The following is a 17,835-nucleotide window of genomic DNA, read 5'->3' as shown; positions in this document are numbered from 1 at the left end:
TCCGGGTCTTCTCGGTTGTTTCCGGATCCGCTCGGCTGTTTCCGGATCGGCCCTGAGCTCGAGGCTGAGGCCGGAGTTAGTGGGGGCGGTGGCCGAGCCTCAGCCGAAGATTGCCGAGTGGACGCCCGGCCGCGGCCCGGGGTCCCGCCGCTCCCCGCCTTCTTTCTTGAGTTCCACTGTTGGACAAGGACGCCTACCCTTCAAATCCCAAAGTAGCTCTTTCATCAAAGGCCTCGCGCGTCTCCGCGTGACCTTGGAAGCTCTGCTCAAATTACACGTCCTCCGGGACGCCCGCCGGCTTCAGCCTAAGGAGGACAAAGCTCTCGCGGTCTCGCCCAGTCCCCGGAGCTGACCCCTTTGATCGGCCCTGGCCGCCCTTCCGCCGGAGCTTGGCTCAGGTTACAACGAATTGTAGTTGAGCCTCCCTGCACCTCCGCTTTCGTGGAGCGTCCCTCGGAGCAGGGCTGCTGGGTCGACTTCACTTTTCTGGGCGCCTGGGCCCCCGCGTCGTCAGTCGTGGAAGTCTGAAACTTCCATGTCCCAACCCCAGTTTGATATTCAGCCAGTCACCGCTTCCTGCTAATCTTCCCCTCCCAGTGCCGCTCAAATCCCTCCTTTCCTCTGTCGGCCACTGCCCTAGGTCAAGCCCTCATTATCTGTGACCTCTCCCTCCAACAGCCGACCTGAGATCTCCCCTAATCAGTGACAGGTAACTCAGACTTAAGTCTAGAGTCGTGATTCCCCTTCTCCCAAACCCGCTTCTCCTTCTGTAAAGTAACATTCCAGGAGCCTGCAAATCTTGCAAGCTCTACCTCCAAAGGACTGAATGTTCCAGAATGGGTCCCTATTTCTGCATCTTCAGCGCTGACACCCAGCCCCAGTCCCCATCATCTGTCTCCTGAACTTCCACACTGCCTCCTGCTCCGCCTGTGTCACCGTTTGGGCCCGTTAATTAATTCTCAAAGCAGTTAGAGTGATCTTTGTAAAACAGATCATGTCTCATCCCCGCTTAAAATCTGGTTCAATCCAATTTGAAAATGGGCAAAGGACACGAGTTTCAATGATGTAGGTGGCAAATTGACCATGAAAAAGGGTACTCAACCTCATTAGCCATTAGAGAAGTTCAAATTTCCTATTGGCACACCTACCAGGATGGCTAAAATTTAAAAAGAGTAATAATACCAAATGCTGGTGAATAGATGGAGAAACAGTTTCTCAAGTACTCCTGATGGGAATGTAAAATGGTATAGCCGCTTTGTGGAAGGGTATGACAGTTTTTTTTAGAGACTAAACATGACCTTACTTGAACACACCAAGCTTTCTCCACCCCAGGTCTTGGCTCAGAAGTCACCTCCTTGGACCTCCTCGGTGGTGCAGTGGATAAGAGTCCGTCTGCCAATGGCAGGGGACACAGGTTTGATTCCTGGTCCTGGAGGATACCACAGAGCAGAGCAACTACGCCCATGAGCCACAACTACTGAGCCCAGATGCTGCAGCTGCTGAAGCCCAACTGCCTAGAGCCTGTGCTCCACAACAGAAGCCACCTTAATGAGAAGCCCACACACTGCAACTAGAGAGTAGCCCTCACTCTTCACAACTAGAGAAAGCCTGCACATGGCAACGAAGACTCGATACAATCAAAAGGAAAAATAAATAATTTTTTAAAAAGTCACCTCTTCAGTGACGCCTTCCCTGATCACGCTGTCTTAAGTCACCAGCTCAATAACCTGTCCACCATTAGATCACGTTAGAGACGTCTCCCCATTTGTTTATTGGTTAATAATAAACAAACCAATTGTCTATTGGTTCACTTTATTACCTGGCACCCTTTAGCCTTCTGTGGCCCCAGGACTTGAATCAGAGCTCCATGAGATTAGAAATCTTGTCTTTCTTGTCCCCTGTTATTTTCCCAGCACCTAGCACAGTGTCCGGTAAATAAACAGTAGTAAACAGGACTTCCCTGGTGCTCTAGTGGTTAAGAAGCCACCTTGCCTTTCAGGGGACATGGATTCCATCCCTAGTCTGGGAAGATTCCACATGCTGTGGCACAGCTAAGCCTGTGTGCCACAATTGCTGAAGCCCAGGTGGTGCAACTACTGAAGCCTGCTCGCCCTAGGGTCCATACTCCGAAATAAGAGAAGCGACCGCAATGAGAAGTCCGAGATCCATAACTAGAGAAAGTCAGCACGGCCAAAATAGTAATAATAAATAAACCGTGACACTGACTGTTAAAGTAGTCAATATTTTGTGAATGAATGAATGAACGCTTCCCTTTCTGATCTCTCTGGACTCCCTCCAATCCCCTCCTCTGCCACTGCGGCAAGAAGAGTTTTAGAAAATATAAATCTGACCAGGTCAACTCCTAGCTTACAAATCCCCAGGAGCCTCTTGCCCTCAGAATAAAGTCCAGACTCCCTGTATATGCGGCAGGGTTTCTTGGGAAAGACATGAAATGAGGGCATGAAATGATGCCTGTAAGTAAGTCAACTATCAGGTTTGGATTTTAACCTGACACCCTGGGAGTCACTGAAGGCTGTTGAGCAGGGGAAGCACATGGCTGATCCCAAGGAAAATCTCTCTGTGAGCCATGTGGATGGGAATTAGAAGGTAGAGGACAGAGAGCCCCAAGGAGATGCTGTTGAGGGACTTTCCTGGTGGTCCAATGGCTAAGACTCCAAGTTCCCAATGCGGGGAGCTGGGATTCAAGTCCTGGTCAGGGGACTAGATCCCATGTGCTACAATTAAGACCCGATGCAGCCAAATAAATAAACGAAGCTGTTGAAATTATTCTGGTTGAGAAGCGTCCAACATAGGGGAAATTGACACTAGAATTATTAAGGATCAGAAATGGACTAACTGGTGACTTTGTACATGGGGGAAAGAGAAAAGTATTCTGTCACTCTTCCCAACTTCCTTTCCTTTTTACTTTTAAATTTTTTATAATTGGTTTACAATATTGTGTTAGTTTCAGGTGTATGGCAAAGTGATTCAATTATATACATGTATTTTATCAGATTATTTTCCAATATAGGTTATTACAAGATTTTGAATGGAGTTTCCTGAGTTATACAGTAAATCCTTGTTTCTTATCTAGTTTTTGCATAGCAGTCTGTACCTGTTAACCCCATACTACTACTGTATAACCCCCTCCCTTTCCCCTTTGGTGACCATAACTAACGTCCTTCCTTTATACAACCAACACTTAATGACCACCTTCTGGATGTCAGTGAAGCAAAGACCATTGTTGTAGCAGAGTGAATAATCTAGGGTAGCAGGCCAATGAGAAGACTTGAAAAATAAACAAGCAGACTGGGGCAAATGCTGGGAAGGAAATAAAACAGAGGTGTGAAATTAAAAGTCCCGGGGGTGGGACTTCCCTGGTGGTCCAGTGGCTAAGACTCCATGCTCCCAATGCAGGGGCCTTGGGTTCGATCCCTGGACAGGAAACTTAATAGATCCCACATGCTGCAACTAAGAGTTGGCATGCAGAAACAAAAGATCCCATAAGCAGCATTTAAGACCCACCTCAGCCAAATAAATAATTAAAAAAAAAAAAAGTACCTGGGGTGTCAGGGAAGGTCTCTGGGAGGAAGTAACGTTTGAACAGACTTGAGTGATGGAAAGGAGCCAGTGGAGCGCAGAGCCGAGTGTCGTTCCAGGAAGAAGAGCAGCAAGTGCAGAGGCCCTAAGTGGGGGCAGACTGTCAGAGGGTTGAGACAGCAAATGTAGTCACGGGTAGCCTCACTCAGACCTTTGGAGGCCCTGGTTTGGAATGTTGACTTTAGGCAGATGACCGTCGTTGGAATGTTCTAAGCAAGGGGCTGACATGCTTTAGCAAGAAGACTCGACGTGTGAGGCAGCTGAGTAGCCAGTGAAGGGATTAGAGAGATTCTGTTGAATGAAAGGCACATGGGCTCCTGCTTCCTCGCCCCTTCCATTCTCCCAATGCCCCAGTCTTTCCCCTGTAGCCACCCCAACCCGACCAAAGGGAAGTGGGGGCCCTGGCGGCTGGAGGGTCCCCTGAGGTTCGACTCAGGCAAACAGGAAGCCACAGCCCAGTGAGACGGGCCTGGGAACCAGCAACTGAGAGAGCCAGTCTCCTGGGTCTGGCCCTTTTCCCTGCGTGACTGCAGCAGTGACAGACACAGAGCTTCACATGCAGGGGTGGGGCGAGGTGAGAGAGAGAGGGAAAGCAGGGTGGGAGGAGACGTGGTGGGGGTGGGTTGTGTGGGGCAGAGAAAAGATTTAAGAGTCAGGACTCCTGCGTTCTGATGTCTAATTATACCACCAGCGGAATGTGTGCTCTTAGACACACCCTGCCCTTTGGGGGGCCTCAGTCTTCCCATTTCTGAATGGGTTCCTCCCATAACTGAAGCAGGGGCTTCATGGGGGGACATCCGGAGACAAAGGGGCATTAACCATTAGTCATTTCTCAGGACCACTGCAAAGGAGCCCCAGTGGCAAAATGACTTGAACCCTTAGCTCTTAATGGACCCCGTCTCTCACGGACAAAGAGGGCTTGCTATGTGCTCTACTGGGCTACAAATGCTGTATGTATATCATCTGGTTTAATCTCCACAAACAATATTTGGATAGTACTATTATTATCCCCAGTTGATAAAAAGAATGACGCTCAGGCTCAGAAAGATGAAGACATTTAGCCAAGCGGCAGAGGCAGAGGATTCAAACTCAGGTCTGCCGGATCCCACCTTATGTGTGATGGGCTGATTGTATGGAGGTGGAAGAAGACCCAAGAGATGTCGGTTGAATGAATGAAGGGGGTTGTGTGTGTGTGTGAAAGGAAATGAATTCAGAGCCTGAGGTTGAAGGAGGGAGGAGGGGGAGAAGGAAGGAGTCTGAACCCACTCATTCAACAAATATTCCTTGGGCAACTACAGCGTGCCAAGCCCTGTTCTGGGGCACCGTGTGTACAGTCTGAACCAGACAATCTCTGCCACAAGAGGCTTACATTCTAGAGGGGTGGGGAACAGAAAGCGATCAAATAAGGAAACACACAGACAAGGTCATTCACATGGTGGTAAGTGCTGAGATGAAAATAAAACGGGGAAGCAGGGAGGAGGCGAGTTTTGTGGTTCTGGAGGGGTGCATGGAGACTGGGCCTGAGGCGTGACCACCCCTTCCTCTCCGGGGGGACTGTCCGCCCGCCCCCACAGACGCCCATGGTTCAGTGCCCACCGGGTCCCCGCCTGCCCCAGCATCCCCCGCGCGGCGAAGCTGGGCGCCCCGGGGAGTCTGGCCACCATGCCACCTCCTCTCCTCTTTCTCCTCCTCTTCCTTACCCCTGTAGGAGTCAGGCCCGAGGATCCACGCCTAGTGGAGGCTAAAGGTATGTCCGGAGGGCAGAGGTGGATGGAAGGGCTGGAAATCTGGGTTCCGGCTGGGTGCCCTTGGCTGAGTCACTTACCCTCTCTGAGCCTCCATTTTGTTATCTGTAAAATCCAGGGGAGGATTGGAAGGACTCTGAGGACTCATCCACTCCCTGCTGTAGGGACTGGGGGTTCCTCACCCAGTGTGAGGAGTGAAGGGGGCTGGGGGTTCCTTTCTCCCCGCTTCCACCCTGCCACCCCACCCTGTCCCTCTCTCTCTCTCCACAGAGGGAGGCGATGCTGTGCTGCCATGCCTCGAAGGTTCCTCGGCTGGTCCCCCTGAACAACTGGCCTGGTTTCGGGGCTCCCAAACAACACCCTTCTTAAATTTGAGCCTAGGGTTACCAGGCCTGGGCATCCATGTGGGGCCTCTGGGCACCCTGAAGGAGCCCCAGGGAACCCTGCTGTTCCTCTTCAATGTCTCCAAACATATGGGGGGCTTCTACCTGTGCCAGCCAGGCCTGTCTTCTGAGCAGGGCTGGCAGCCCGGCTGGACAGTCAGCGTGCAGGGCAGCGGTGAGGTCCGGGCTGGGGCAGGGAGGGCTGAGTGAGAAGAGGGAGGCCCACCAGAGATGGAGGAGGTCCAGCAGCTGAAATGAATCCGGAGGGAGGGGCCGGAGGGGCCAAGAGACACGCTGGGAGCTAGTTTTAGGTGGCTTCTAAACCCCCTGCGGCTTTATGACGTCAGCGCCGTGTGGCTCTGTGTCTTTCACTCTTTTCTCTGAGTCGCTCTTTCTCTGTCTCTCTCTGGGTCTTTGCATCTGCCTTTCTGGGTCTCTGTATCTCTCTTCCTCTCCTGGATGTCTCTGTATTCTGGTCTCTGTATTCTGGTTCTGGGTATCTTCCCAGGGAAACTGTTCCGGTGGAATGCTTCAGACCTCAATGACCCAAGCTGTGACCTGAGGAACAAAACCTCGAAGGGCCCCAGGTCCTCTTCTGGTCACCCCACAAAGTCCCAGCTGAATGTGTGGGGCACGGACCACTTTAAGGAGATCTCACACGCAGACCTGCCCTGTGCTCCACCTAACAGCACATTGAACCACAGCGACAACCGTGGTAAGGTGATGGCGGGGGCGGGGGGGGGGGGTGGTGCCAGGAAGAGCGGGGAAGGTGACTGGGAACTGGATGATCTACAGGGGAGGAGGAGCCCCCACCCCAAGGATTACGCCTTCCTAGCCATGGATCTCCCTGCCCCAGATCTCACTGTGGCCCCGGGCTCCACGCTCTTGCTGTCCTGTGGGGCCTCCCATACCTCCCTGGTCAGAGGCTCCGTCTCCTGGATCCACAAGTATCCCATGAAGCCTGAGGTCAAACTGCTGAGCCTATATGTCAGCAAACATGCCCAGCTCAGAGAGATGTGGGTCATGGGCACCCTTGGGGGAAAGGTGGTTCTGTTACTGCCTGAAGCTACAGCTCAAGATGCTGACATCTATCGTTGTAACCATGGCAACAAGACCACCCAGATGCAGCTGAAGGTCACTGCCCAGTCAGGTGAGTTTCTCCCAACTGTGGCTCATCTGAGTAGCTGGGGCAGGGAGGGCTGGCTGAGGAGAGGGAAGAACTGGATGCTAGGCAACCTTGGCCCCTTGACCTGAGACCTAGTACCAGTCTCATCATCCCAAACTCCAACCTCTACACTGAACACCGACCCAAACTCTTTTCCTCCCTTGCTTCCGAGACACCCACTTTTCCCCGTCTTCTCCTACCACTGGTTATTTCTTCCCATAAACTTTGGGGGAGTCTTCCTCCCTCCCTCACGCCTCACTGTTGAAGCCCTGAGCTCTCTTCTTATGTCTGTCTACACTCCCACATCCTGTTTGACTTCCTTTACCCCCATGCCTCTTTAGGCCACCATGCCTAAAGAGGCATGGTTTCAGGCTCCATCACACCCCACACCCAGCCAACACCTGGAATTGCCATTTGATATCCCATGGACACTGCAAGCTCAACCTTTACACAATCAAACTCGATAGTCTTCTGGGTGGCCCTGCATAAGTGAAGGACACCTGCCCACAGGCCCAAGCCAGGAACCTGGGCATCCTTCCTTTTTTCTTTCCCGTCCATTAAATTGGTCATAATGTTCTGCCCATTCTGTCTCCCTTCATTCAATCCTACTGTGCTACTGCAACCACAACTCTCATACTCAACCTGAATTTTCCCTGCTAACTTAACCTCAGCACATGGCCACATCCCACATCTAACCTTGTGAACCCCACTCTGCCCTTCACACTGACCATAGCTGTTCTTAGCTGCAGCAGGAAGCTGATCATCTTGCTCCTCTAAATCCTAACATAGCATCTGCTGATAGTCGTAGTTCGTCAACAATTTGCTTAATAGATGCCGCTCCAGGCCCTGTGTGAGGTTCCGGGTCCTCAGAGGGAGGGAGGAGAGCCCTCCGTGTAGCTTGGGATGTTGAGGATCTATATCTGGCCAGGGTCTTTCAGACTTATGGCGCTTTGAGGAACTGAGGCTGAAAAGCAAGATGCCAGCCTGGGATCTTCATCTCATAGCTCCTTCCCCCTACCAGTATGGCATTGGCTGCTGGAGACTGGTGTCTGGAAAGTCCCTGTTGTGACTTTAATTTATCTGATCTTCTGCCTGACTTCCCTGGTGGGTTTTCTTTATCTTCGAAGAGGTGAGTCATGTTTGTCTTCCCAAGCTTTATCCCTCCTTCCTCAAGAGAGCCCACTCTAGCCAGTCTGACAACCATTTTTCCTCCCACACCTCCCTAACAGACCTCAGAATCCCGCCCTCCGTCCTTTCCTACCCTCCCCAAACTACCCGAGCCCTTTGAAATTTGAACTCCCTTCTCCTCCAAGTTATCTCCCCAGCATCTCCCAAATCTTCACTCTCGAGTTTTTCTTCTGATCATTCCCCTTAACTCCCACCAGCCCTGATCCTGAGGAGGAAAAGAAAGCGAATGACAGATCCCAATAGAAGGTAATTATTCCAGTGCCCTCCAGGCTCTCACTCCTACACTTTCACTTTATGCTTTGCTCTCAGTTTCCTCTGCTCATGCTGTCTTTTCTCCATCTCTATGGTTGAAATGCTGCCCAGCCTTCAAAGCCCAGCACCAAAGCTACCTCCTCTGTGAAGTCCTCCTTGGATGATCACAGATCCCTCTGTAGGCTATGTCAGAAGCTGCTGCTGCTAAGTCGCTTCACTATGTCAGAAGAGAGGTGCTAACTAATAACAAGTGATTACAATTTTTTTTTTTTTTTTGCTTCACTGGGTCTTAGTTCAGGCATGCAGGATCTTTGATTTCCCTGCTGCATGCGGAATCTTTAGTTGTGGCATGCATACTCTTGGTTACAACATGTGGGATCTAGTTCCCCAATCACTGCACTGGGAGCACGTCTTAGCCACCGGACCACCAGAGAAGTTTCAACAAGTGACCACATTTTAACCTCTAAGGGTTTACCTGAATCTCTTTTAAAAATAGTTCTATTTATTTATTTTTGGCTGTGCTGGGTCTTCGTTGCTTTGCGGGCTTTTTCCTAGCTGCGGAGAGTGGGCGCTACTCTAGTTGTGGTGCCCGGGCTTCTCCTTGCGGTGGCTTCTCGTTGTGGAGCACTGGCTCTAGGGTGAGAGAGCTTCAGTAATTGCAGCGCGTGGACTCAGTAGTTGCGGTTTGGGGGCTCTAGAGCACAGACTCCATAGTTGTGGCGCCCAGGCTCAGTCGCTCTGCGGCATGTGTGATCTGCCAAGATCAGGGATCGAACCCGTGTCTCCTGCATTGGCAGGCGTATTCTTTACCATTGAGCCACCCGGGAAGCCCTAGCCTGAATCTTGAGGCCTGGCCTCAAGTGCAACTCCCTTTTCCTCCCCCAGGTTCTTCAAAGTGACGCCTCCCCCGGGAAACGGGGCCAACAGCCAGTACGGAAACATGCTTTCCCTCTCCATGCCCCACTCTGGCACGGGTAGGTACCTGACCCAGAGCGGGCATCCCACCCATTTTCCTCCAATCTCCTGAGCTCCAAGTCTTCCCGAGCCCGGAGCATCGCCCTCAGTGAAGAGCCCGCCCCCGCGACGCTGAGACCACCCACATCTGAGACCCGCCCCCAGGACTAAGGCCCGCCCTCAGAACTCATATCCCCGCCCCCAGGACTCGAGACCCCTGTCTGGTTGCGAGAGCAGAACCTCGCCTCTATATTTAGGTCCCGCCTCTGCCCTGGCTCAAGGCTGGGTACCAAGACGCGGAGTCCTCCAGCAGGGCCTGGAAGCATCCTCTGCCCGTACCCCTGACCGCCTCCATCTCTTCTCACCCGCCAGGACGCGCCCTGCGGTGGGCTGCGGGCCTCGGAGCCGCCGCGCCGTCCTACGGAAACCCACGCAGCGACGTCCAGGAGGCCAGAGCCGCGGGGTCCCGGAGCCCGCCAGGACCTGGTGATTGATGGGGGTGGTGATTACTCACTTGAGAGGTGTCGGAGCGGTCTGGGGTAGGAACAGTGGACTGGGGCCTAGAGGAGGGGGCCCGTGACCCGGTTCCCACCTCCATCCCCGAACCCCAGGCCCAGAAGAAGAGGAAGGGGAGGCCTACGAGGAGCCGGACAGTGAAGAGGGCTCCGAGTTTTACGAGAACGACTCCAACCTTGGGCAGGACCAACTCTCCCAGGGTAAGACTGCCCTCCCCCATCCTCACCTCCTCGGGGCCGTGGGCTGTGGGCCGTCGGTGGATGCTCCTCCTTTCCCACCAGATGGCAGCGGCTATGAGAACCCTGAGGAAGGGAGCTTGGATCCTCAGGATGAAGACTCCTTCTCTAACGGTAATCTGGGGACCTCGTGGGGCCTCGGAGACTCGGGAGAATCCACGAGGCTGGGAATCCCCTACAGGGCGGAGTGGTCCCTGAAGTTCTCTTTTTCCTGCAGGAGCTGAGTCTTACGAGAATGAAGATGAAGAACTGGCCCCTACCGTCACCAGGACAACAGGTGTGTGTGAGGAGGTCACGTTCCTGTGGGGTGGGTGGGTGTGTGTGTGACCCAAAAGCCAGAAATGACTTCCCTCTTCCTTCTCCAGACTTGCTGAGCCCCCATGGATCAGCCTGGGACCCCAGCAGAGAGGCAGCCTCCCTTGGTGAGAAGTGCTTGGGACCTGCCTGTCTTGCCCAGATTGGGTTGATGTGGTCTTGGCTCTGAAATCAGGCCCCACCTTGACCTTGGCTCTGACCCCCAACCCAGGCCCAATCCTAACCTTAGACTGGACTCCTAACCCTAACTTCAGCACTGACCCCACGGCCTATCTTGACTCCCAGTATCCACCCCCATCCCTCACTATCAACAGCAGCCCCAGTCTCAGTGCCCCAGTCTCAGTGCGGTTCCAGCCTGGACTTTGACCTCCAGCTCGCCCCAGCCCCAGTGCAGACCTCAGCTTTGACCCAAGCTCTCTCTACAACCTCCTGACAACTCTGACTCTTACTCCTTCCAATTCTGTTCTTGACTTTTTCCTCTGACCATGAATGTAATCTAACCCACATGTGACCAAACCTTACAATGAACAAGGGCCCAGAACCTGGTGCTAACTCTTCCTAGCACAATATTGCTCAAGGCCCTAAGACCCCCCTCCATATCTTAGGTTGCACTTCCCTTCCCCAAGTCCCCAGGATGGCTCCTAGGCCTCCAACTCTCTGTGCCCTGCCCACACAGGGTCCCAATCCTATGAGGATATGAGAGGGATCTTGTATGCAGCTCCCCAGCTCCGCTTCGTTCGAGCCCAGCCTGGTGCTAATCATGAGGAAGGTGGGTGCATCTCCTGCCACCTCCTGTGGTCCTCTGAGACTTCCTCCCTCCCGGCTGACTTCAGGCTCTACTCCCACCTTACTCCTTCCTGGTTCTGACCAGATGCAGACTCTTATGAGAACATGGATAATCCCGATGGACCAGAACCGGCATGGGGAGGAGGGGCTCGAATAGGGTGGAGCACTAGGTGACTCCCTTCAGGTGAGCTGGGAACTGCCCTCCAGAGGATGCGAAAGGAGGGAGATGAAAAGGGATGGAAGTGGGGTGCTGGCTGCTGGGCCCGTTCCCCATCAGCCTTTCTTCTGCATAGCCTGGGCCTCCTCAGGGCCCTGAAGTCCTCACCCGACTTTGAAATCTGGGACCCCAAGAAGACAGCGTGAGCCTCTGGAGCGATGTTATGTCACCCTTTGGATTTGCATAACTCTGTGTGTGTGTGTGTGTGTACAAGTGAAACTTCAGCCCCCTTTGCACTCCCCAAATAAACTGTGTATGTTTGTGTGCTCAGTCGCTCAGTCATGCCTGACTCTTTGCAACCCCATGGACTGTAGCCCGCCAGGCTCCTCCATTCATGGGATTTCCCAGGCAAGAATATTGAAGTGGATGGTCATTTTTCTCCTCCAGGGGATCTTCCCGACCCAGGGATTGAACACATGTCTCCTGTGTCTCCTGCATTGGCAGGCAGATTCTTTATCACTGAGCCACCTGGGAAGCCGAAACTCAGTGAGCTCTTCCAATCCTGGGACATAGTGCCCTTGTAGGAGAGGGGAAGGGAAGACGCAAACGCTTGTGCTCCTCTGGAATCCAGCAAGAACTGTGTCTTGGGGACCACTGGGCCTTTACGCCCGTGACTTGGCTTGCACTCATCTCCCTTACTTGCCTGCCATTCCCGCCATTCAGGCATTCAACCATGGTTCATTCAACAGTCGTACGAGGGGCGCCAACTGAAGAGGAAGCAATCCAGGAATTGGCAGTCATCACTTCCACTTATTATTTTATGGTATTGGCTGTGGCGGGTCTTAGTTGCAGCAATCTGGATCTGCAACCTTGGATGCGGCATGTGGGCTCTTTAGCTTCAGCATTTTTCCCCCCTGCTGTGTAGGCTCTTCATTTCGGAGCACAGGCTTCTCCTGTTGCAGAGCATGGGCTCTAGAGGGTTCAGTCGTTGCGGCACATGGCTCTCTTTAGTTGTGGCACATGGGCGTAGTTGTCCATGGCACGTAGGATCTTAGTTCACTGACCAGGGCTCAAACTCTGGTCCCCTGCTTTGGGAGCACAGAGTCTTAGCCACAGGGAAGTCCCATCACTGTTATTTACTGAGTGTCTACTATAGTCTGACATCAGTGAACGCATTTAATCTTTCCAATCACCTCACAAGGTTATTGAGCTCTTATGTGCCAAGACTGTATAAAAGTATTTTATATTTATTACATGTGTATGTATGTTTATGTATATTAACTCATTTTACCTTCATGAACCACCTTATTTCATAGATGAGGAAACTGAGGCAGAGACACTAAATTACATGCACAAGGCTTGCCTAGTTAATAAAGATTGGGGTCAGGATTTGAACTCTGGCAGTCTAATTCCAGAACCTATATCATTCTTGACACCCTCCCTTCCTAAGTGCAGTTTTGTAGATGGCAAACTGAGTCAGAGAGGCCAGGTCACATGACTAGCACTTCACAGAGCTGAATCCAGAAACCTGGCTCCTGTTCCAGCCACTGTGCCTATTACCCGGTAAACTGCCTGTGATGTAAATCACAAAGACTTCAAAGCTAAAAGTCTCCAGGCCCTGAAACTATGATGTAGCAAGCTCCACCACACCCGGGTTCCTATCTCAGGCAAAGAGGGACTTGGTCATTGACGGTTTTGGGATCTTCTGCCTGGCCGCCCCAGCTCCAATGCTCTTCTGAAAATTGGTATCTGAAACCTAGTCCCTCTCCTGCTCTCTCTAAGACTGCTAGACTTTTTCAATACCTACATTTTTATTTCTAGAGTTCCTTTTCTTTTTCAATTAAACTTTTGTATTGGAGTATAGCTGATTAACAATGTTGTAATAGTTTCAGGTAGACAGCAAAGGGACTCAGCCATACATCTTTTTTTTTTTTTTTTTGCTGCACTGGGTCTTCGTTGCTGTGAGCAGCCTTTCTCTAGTAGCGGTGAGTGGGGCTACTCTTCATGGCGGTGTGTGGGCTTCTCATCGCAGTGGCTTCGCTTGTTGCAGAGCACAGAGCTCTAGGGCGCGTGGGCTTAGTTGCTCTGTGGCATGTGGAATCTTTCTGGACCAGGGATCGAATCCGTGTCCCCTGCATCGTCAGGGGGATTCTCAACCACCTTAACCACAAAGGAAGTCCTAGAATTCCTTTTATTAATGCTCCGCTTCTTCATAATGTCCTATGTTTATTGTTGAGACTCGGTTCTTTCTTGTCTCTGAAACTTTAGAACTTACTTTTTCCCTGGTGGCTCAGACGGTGAAGAATCCGCCTGCAGTGCAGGAGACCCGAGTTTGATCCCTGAGTTGGGAAGATCCCTGGAGTAGGAAATAGCAACCCACTCCAGTATTATTGCCTGGAGAATTCCATGGACAGAGGAGCCTGGCAGGCTGTAGTCCATGGGGTCGTGGTGTCGGGCACTACTAAGCAACTGACACTTTGATTTTAGCTATTTTAGTATGCCTTCCTCATAGGATGATGTATCAGGCATAGTTCTAATATTAATAAATGCTTTACAAGTAGCATCTTGTTTTATCTTTATGACAATCCTATGAAGAAGTTACACTAAAGTTATTGTTGCCTTAAAGCTGAGAAGACTGAGGCACAGAGAAATTAAATACTTTAATTGCTAACTGACTTTAAGTAACTTACTCAAAATCATTGACCCTCAGTGTTCCCAGTTATAAAGTAGGATTAGGGAGGAGGTGATTACTGTCATCTGTACATGGCGATGTCACCATGGAAGCATTCTTTGTTTCTCCTGCAGGAGTCCCCTGAGTTCCCTGGGCCCCACTCACATCTCCTGGGGCCAGCTTGATTTGGCTTCTGCCACAGTTTTACAGGCTACACAGGTTTCTTATCATTTTATTCAGAGCAAGCTTTTACCCTAGAGGTTTGGTCTGAATCCAAACCCATACTCCAATGACTCCGGGAATTCTGATGACTTTTTCCAAGCTGTATCCCAAGGTTTGTGGATGGATTTTTTTCCCCCCTCTGTCTTCTGTGCCCAGGAGAGACAGTCTTTTCTCAGCTCCCAGCTTTGTGCAGGGGGCTTAGTTTCAGCTCGCTGCTCTTCCTGAAACTGCAGACTTGACCTCTGTCCCCAGGTGGACATTAAAACTCCAATCTTAGGGACCCCAGCATTCTGATGGGCTTCTGTTTCACTGCTGTGACTTTGATTTCCTTCTTGATTTCTAGCACTGGGAAAATTCTGTCCTGCATTTGAGCTCAGGTATGTACTAAGAGAAAGAAAAGAAAGAAAGTGATGCTTCCTGTTATATTTGCATAGTGTATGTTTGGAGTGTGGGGGTTGGGAAATGAACCTTCAGCATTTCCTCAGGCTTCCATCTTGGACACAGTCCATGTGGCAAAAAATAAAATAAAATTCCCACATCTAGCTCAAGATTCACCCTCTCCCTACCTTATCCTTCAACTAATATGAACTTTCCATATTGCCATAGTCCCCACCATTCTCTATTGCCTCTCACCCAGTGGGCTTCATTCATGTAGGTTTCCTGTCTCTGCCTGAAGCATGTAAATTTGTGACTCCTGGTGAAAACATCCTTCTTCCTTGAGGGTGAACTCAGGTCTGGGTCTTCTCTGTGCCTCCAATACCCAATCAGAGGATGGCAAAGATGAAGAAATGAGTGGAAAAGGAGGAGTGAATGAAGGACTCTGGCAAGTCCTGAGATTTGGGGGCAAAAACAGGAGTCTTGTGAACTCGGTTACCTGGGGAACGCTTGGGGGAAGAGAGGAACCAAGGTGTGCCAACTCCAGCCCAGTGCTCTGGAATCAGACTATCTGGGTTTGATCCCAGATCCACTCTTTTCTGACTGTGTGACTCAAGCTGTCTGTGCTGCAGTTTCCTGGTCTGTAAAATAACCATTGTAATGATAGCTACATTAAAGAGTCTTAAGTGAAACATGAAGCATGTGACAGTGGCATAGTAGTCACTCGAACATTGGCTATTTTTACTATTATTTTTAAAATATGTATTTACTAATTTGGCTGTGCTGAGCCTTAGCTGTGGCACACGGGATCTTTGATCTTTGTTGCACCATGAAGAATCTTAGTTGGGGCATGTGGGGGTCTAGTTCTCTGACCAGGGATTGAATCCCTGCCCCTTGCATAGGGAGCATGGGGTCTTAACCACTGGATCACCAGGGAAGTCCTAGCTCTTATAATTATTTGGCATTTATTAAGGGCCTCTGTGTCCCAAGAGCCAGAGGCCACCCAGAACATTTGGGTCAGGACTTCCTCCAGCGTAGGCACCTGCTCAGAAGATGGCCACACGCCAAAGTTTCCCAACTTCCCACCCCATGATCTGTTTCTTTGGCAGGTACTGGACTGCTTATATCTCGTGAACAGGATTTAGGGAGACAGAGGCTTGAAGGAAATTTCAGGCCCTGAGTCACCCCTAGTTTGCAGGAGCCTCTCAGGTAGGGAGGGGCTTCCCAGGTGGCACAGTGATAAAGAATCCGCCTGCCAATGCAGGAGACACAAGAGACGTGGGTTCAATCCCTGGGTCGGGAAGATCCCCTGGAGGAGAAAATGGCAACCTGCTCCAGTTCCCTTGCCTGGGAAATCCCATGGACGGAGGAGCCTGGCGGGCTACAGTCCATGGGGTTGCAAAGAGTCAGACACGACAGAGGCTGAGCATGCTCAGGTAGGGACCAAGGTGGCAGAAAGACTTTTGGTGCAGTCTCTATTCTTCCAGCTTTGCTGCAAAGAGAAGATGATTTCCTGGGGCTGGGAAGTCCTTGGAGTCCACACTGCCAGAGCCAGTCTTTGTCCTTTGGGAAACAGCCCCACCTGCTGGGCTTGTGTGACCTCAGTCTTGACTTTGGCTGACTTGAGGTGTATGTGTAGTGGATATCAGTGTGGTGGAAGAGGGGGATGGGATAGGATGTGGGTGGATGTCAAGATGCTGTATTGGATGGGTGTGTGAAGCACAAGCCACATGAACCCTATGTGTGTCAGAGACAGGTGGTATTGGCTGTATGCTGGGTGGGCGTTCTGAGTGAAATATGGTATAGCATGTATAGTGTGAGGTGTCAGGGTGTGAAAATTAATAAAGGGAACCCTCACTAAAATGCTTCCCTGGTGGCTCAGAGGGTAAAGCGTCTGCCTGCAATGCAGGGGACCCGGGTTCGATCCCTGGGTCAGGAAGATCCCCTGGAGAAGGAAATGGCAACCCACTCCAGTACTTGCTTGGAGAATCCCATGGACAGAGGAGCCTGGTGGGCTACAGTCCACAGTGTCGCAAAGAGTCGGACACGACTGAGCGACTTCACTTTCACTTTCACTAAAATGCAGTTGAAGGGGATGCTTTCGTCAATTGCAGGAACAGTTGTCAGTTGAAGACACTCATCATCAATTACAGGAAGAACTGTCAGTTAAAGACCCTAATGGAAGAACCATGGACTGGAAAGAATCATCAGTTATAGGTCCCAAGAGGAAAAGAAGTACATTTCATCTCCTAGAAGAAATCCATTACCCCAGCAACTCGGACAGTGAGAAGCCATCATTACCCTGAACTCTCACTTTTCTCCAGTGGACATTCCTTCAGAACAACCCCTCCCAATGTCTTCCCTTTTTTCCCTATACAATAACCTTCTCTGTTTGTTGGCCTTGCCTATGGCTTTTGCTATAACTTCCTTGTTCTCTGCTCTTCCTGAATAAATCTATTCTTGCTGGTAAAAATAACTGACTTCGGTTTTGTTTGTCTTTTTGGCTGTGGCACTCCCCTTGAGGGATCTCTAACCAGGGATTGAACCCCGGCCCTTGGCAGTGAAAGCGAGGAGTCCTAACCACTGGACTGCTAGGGAATTCTCTACAATAACTGACTTTTATTTAGGTCAACAAGTGTCATGCAATTGGAGGCAATGTGGGAGGTGTGACATGTAGGAGGGAGTGTATCTGTGCTGTGTGTGTTGGGGTGCATCTGATACAGGAGTTGTGAAAACTGTAGTGCGTGGAGGGTAGGTAACCTCTGGGGTACACAGTGTCATTGCTGGGTTGGTTGGGAAAATATAATGAAAAAACAAAACCTTCTTCCAACCCAGAAAACCTCTCTACAGAGGTAGTAGAGACAGAAAACCATTTTATTATTAAATAAGCATTAAACAGAATGTGATGCACATCACAGGCAGTCCCCTAAGAGACTGATTGCAAAAGCTGAAAGAAATCTCACACTTTCATATAGGCCAAGCAGGTATAACCCATTATCCTCTTTTCAAGATAAATATTCAAAACTGTATCCTGTTTCCAATGACTAGGCCTCAAGAAGGGGACTTGACTTCACCTTTAAGACATACGTAGTAGATCACCCTTTATCATGGCGATTGGCTTTTATCCAAGGGTGAAACAAGCTTCTAGCATCTTTCAGATGGTAGGTGGTTTTGTATATTGCAGGGGAGCTTCTACAAGTTAGGCTGTTAGTCTCCCGTTGGAGCTGGAGCTATTTCCCCTGACACTTGGCTTTCAAAAAGATGGCTCCA

General features: G+C 50.8%; 1 protein-coding gene across 5 annotated transcripts; it reads left to right on the top strand.

Annotated features, from left to right (window-relative positions):
• Positions 1-4,545: 4,545 nt before the first annotated feature.
• On the top strand, positions 4,546-17,041 carry CD19 (CD19 molecule). Of its 5 annotated transcripts, XM_024984859.2 has the most exons (16): positions 5,263-5,347; positions 5,616-5,903; positions 6,237-6,443; positions 6,585-6,878; positions 7,915-8,022; positions 8,279-8,327; positions 9,219-9,307; positions 9,660-9,773; positions 9,899-10,003; positions 10,085-10,153; positions 10,257-10,316; positions 10,405-10,461; positions 11,031-11,123; positions 11,226-11,324; positions 14,534-14,567; positions 16,680-17,041. In XM_024984859.2, exons 1-14 carry the CDS (start codon positions 5,263-5,265, stop codon positions 11,312-11,314), a joined length of 1,707 nt encoding a protein of 568 aa, XP_024840627.1. In that variant the 3' UTR covers positions 11,315-11,324; positions 14,534-14,567; positions 16,680-17,041.
• The last annotated feature ends 794 nt before the right edge of the window (positions 17,042-17,835 follow it).

Source organism: Bos taurus, chromosome 25, assembly GCF_002263795.3.
Source record: "Bos taurus isolate L1 Dominette 01449 registration number 42190680 breed Hereford chromosome 25, ARS-UCD2.0, whole genome shotgun sequence".
Classification (NCBI taxonomy): Eukaryota; Metazoa; Chordata; class Mammalia; order Artiodactyla; family Bovidae; genus Bos; species Bos taurus.
The sequence above is the reverse complement of the archived record's forward strand: the minus strand, read 5'-3'. Positions and strand labels throughout refer to the sequence as shown.

Bases quoted from the DNA above. Each gene is read 5' to 3' on its own strand.
- CD19 (XM_024984858.2), top strand. From the start codon at position 5,263: ATGCCACCTCCTCTCCTCTTTCTCCTCCTCTTCCTTACCCCTGTAGGA. The intron at 10,004-10,084 runs GTAAGACTGCCC...CTTTCCCACCAG, and splicing joins GCAGGACCAACTCTCCCAGG to ATGGCAGCGGCTATGAGAAC. The intron at 10,462-11,030 runs GTGAGAAGTGCT...CTGCCCACACAG, and splicing joins CAGAGAGGCAGCCTCCCTTG to GGTCCCAATCCTATGAGGAT.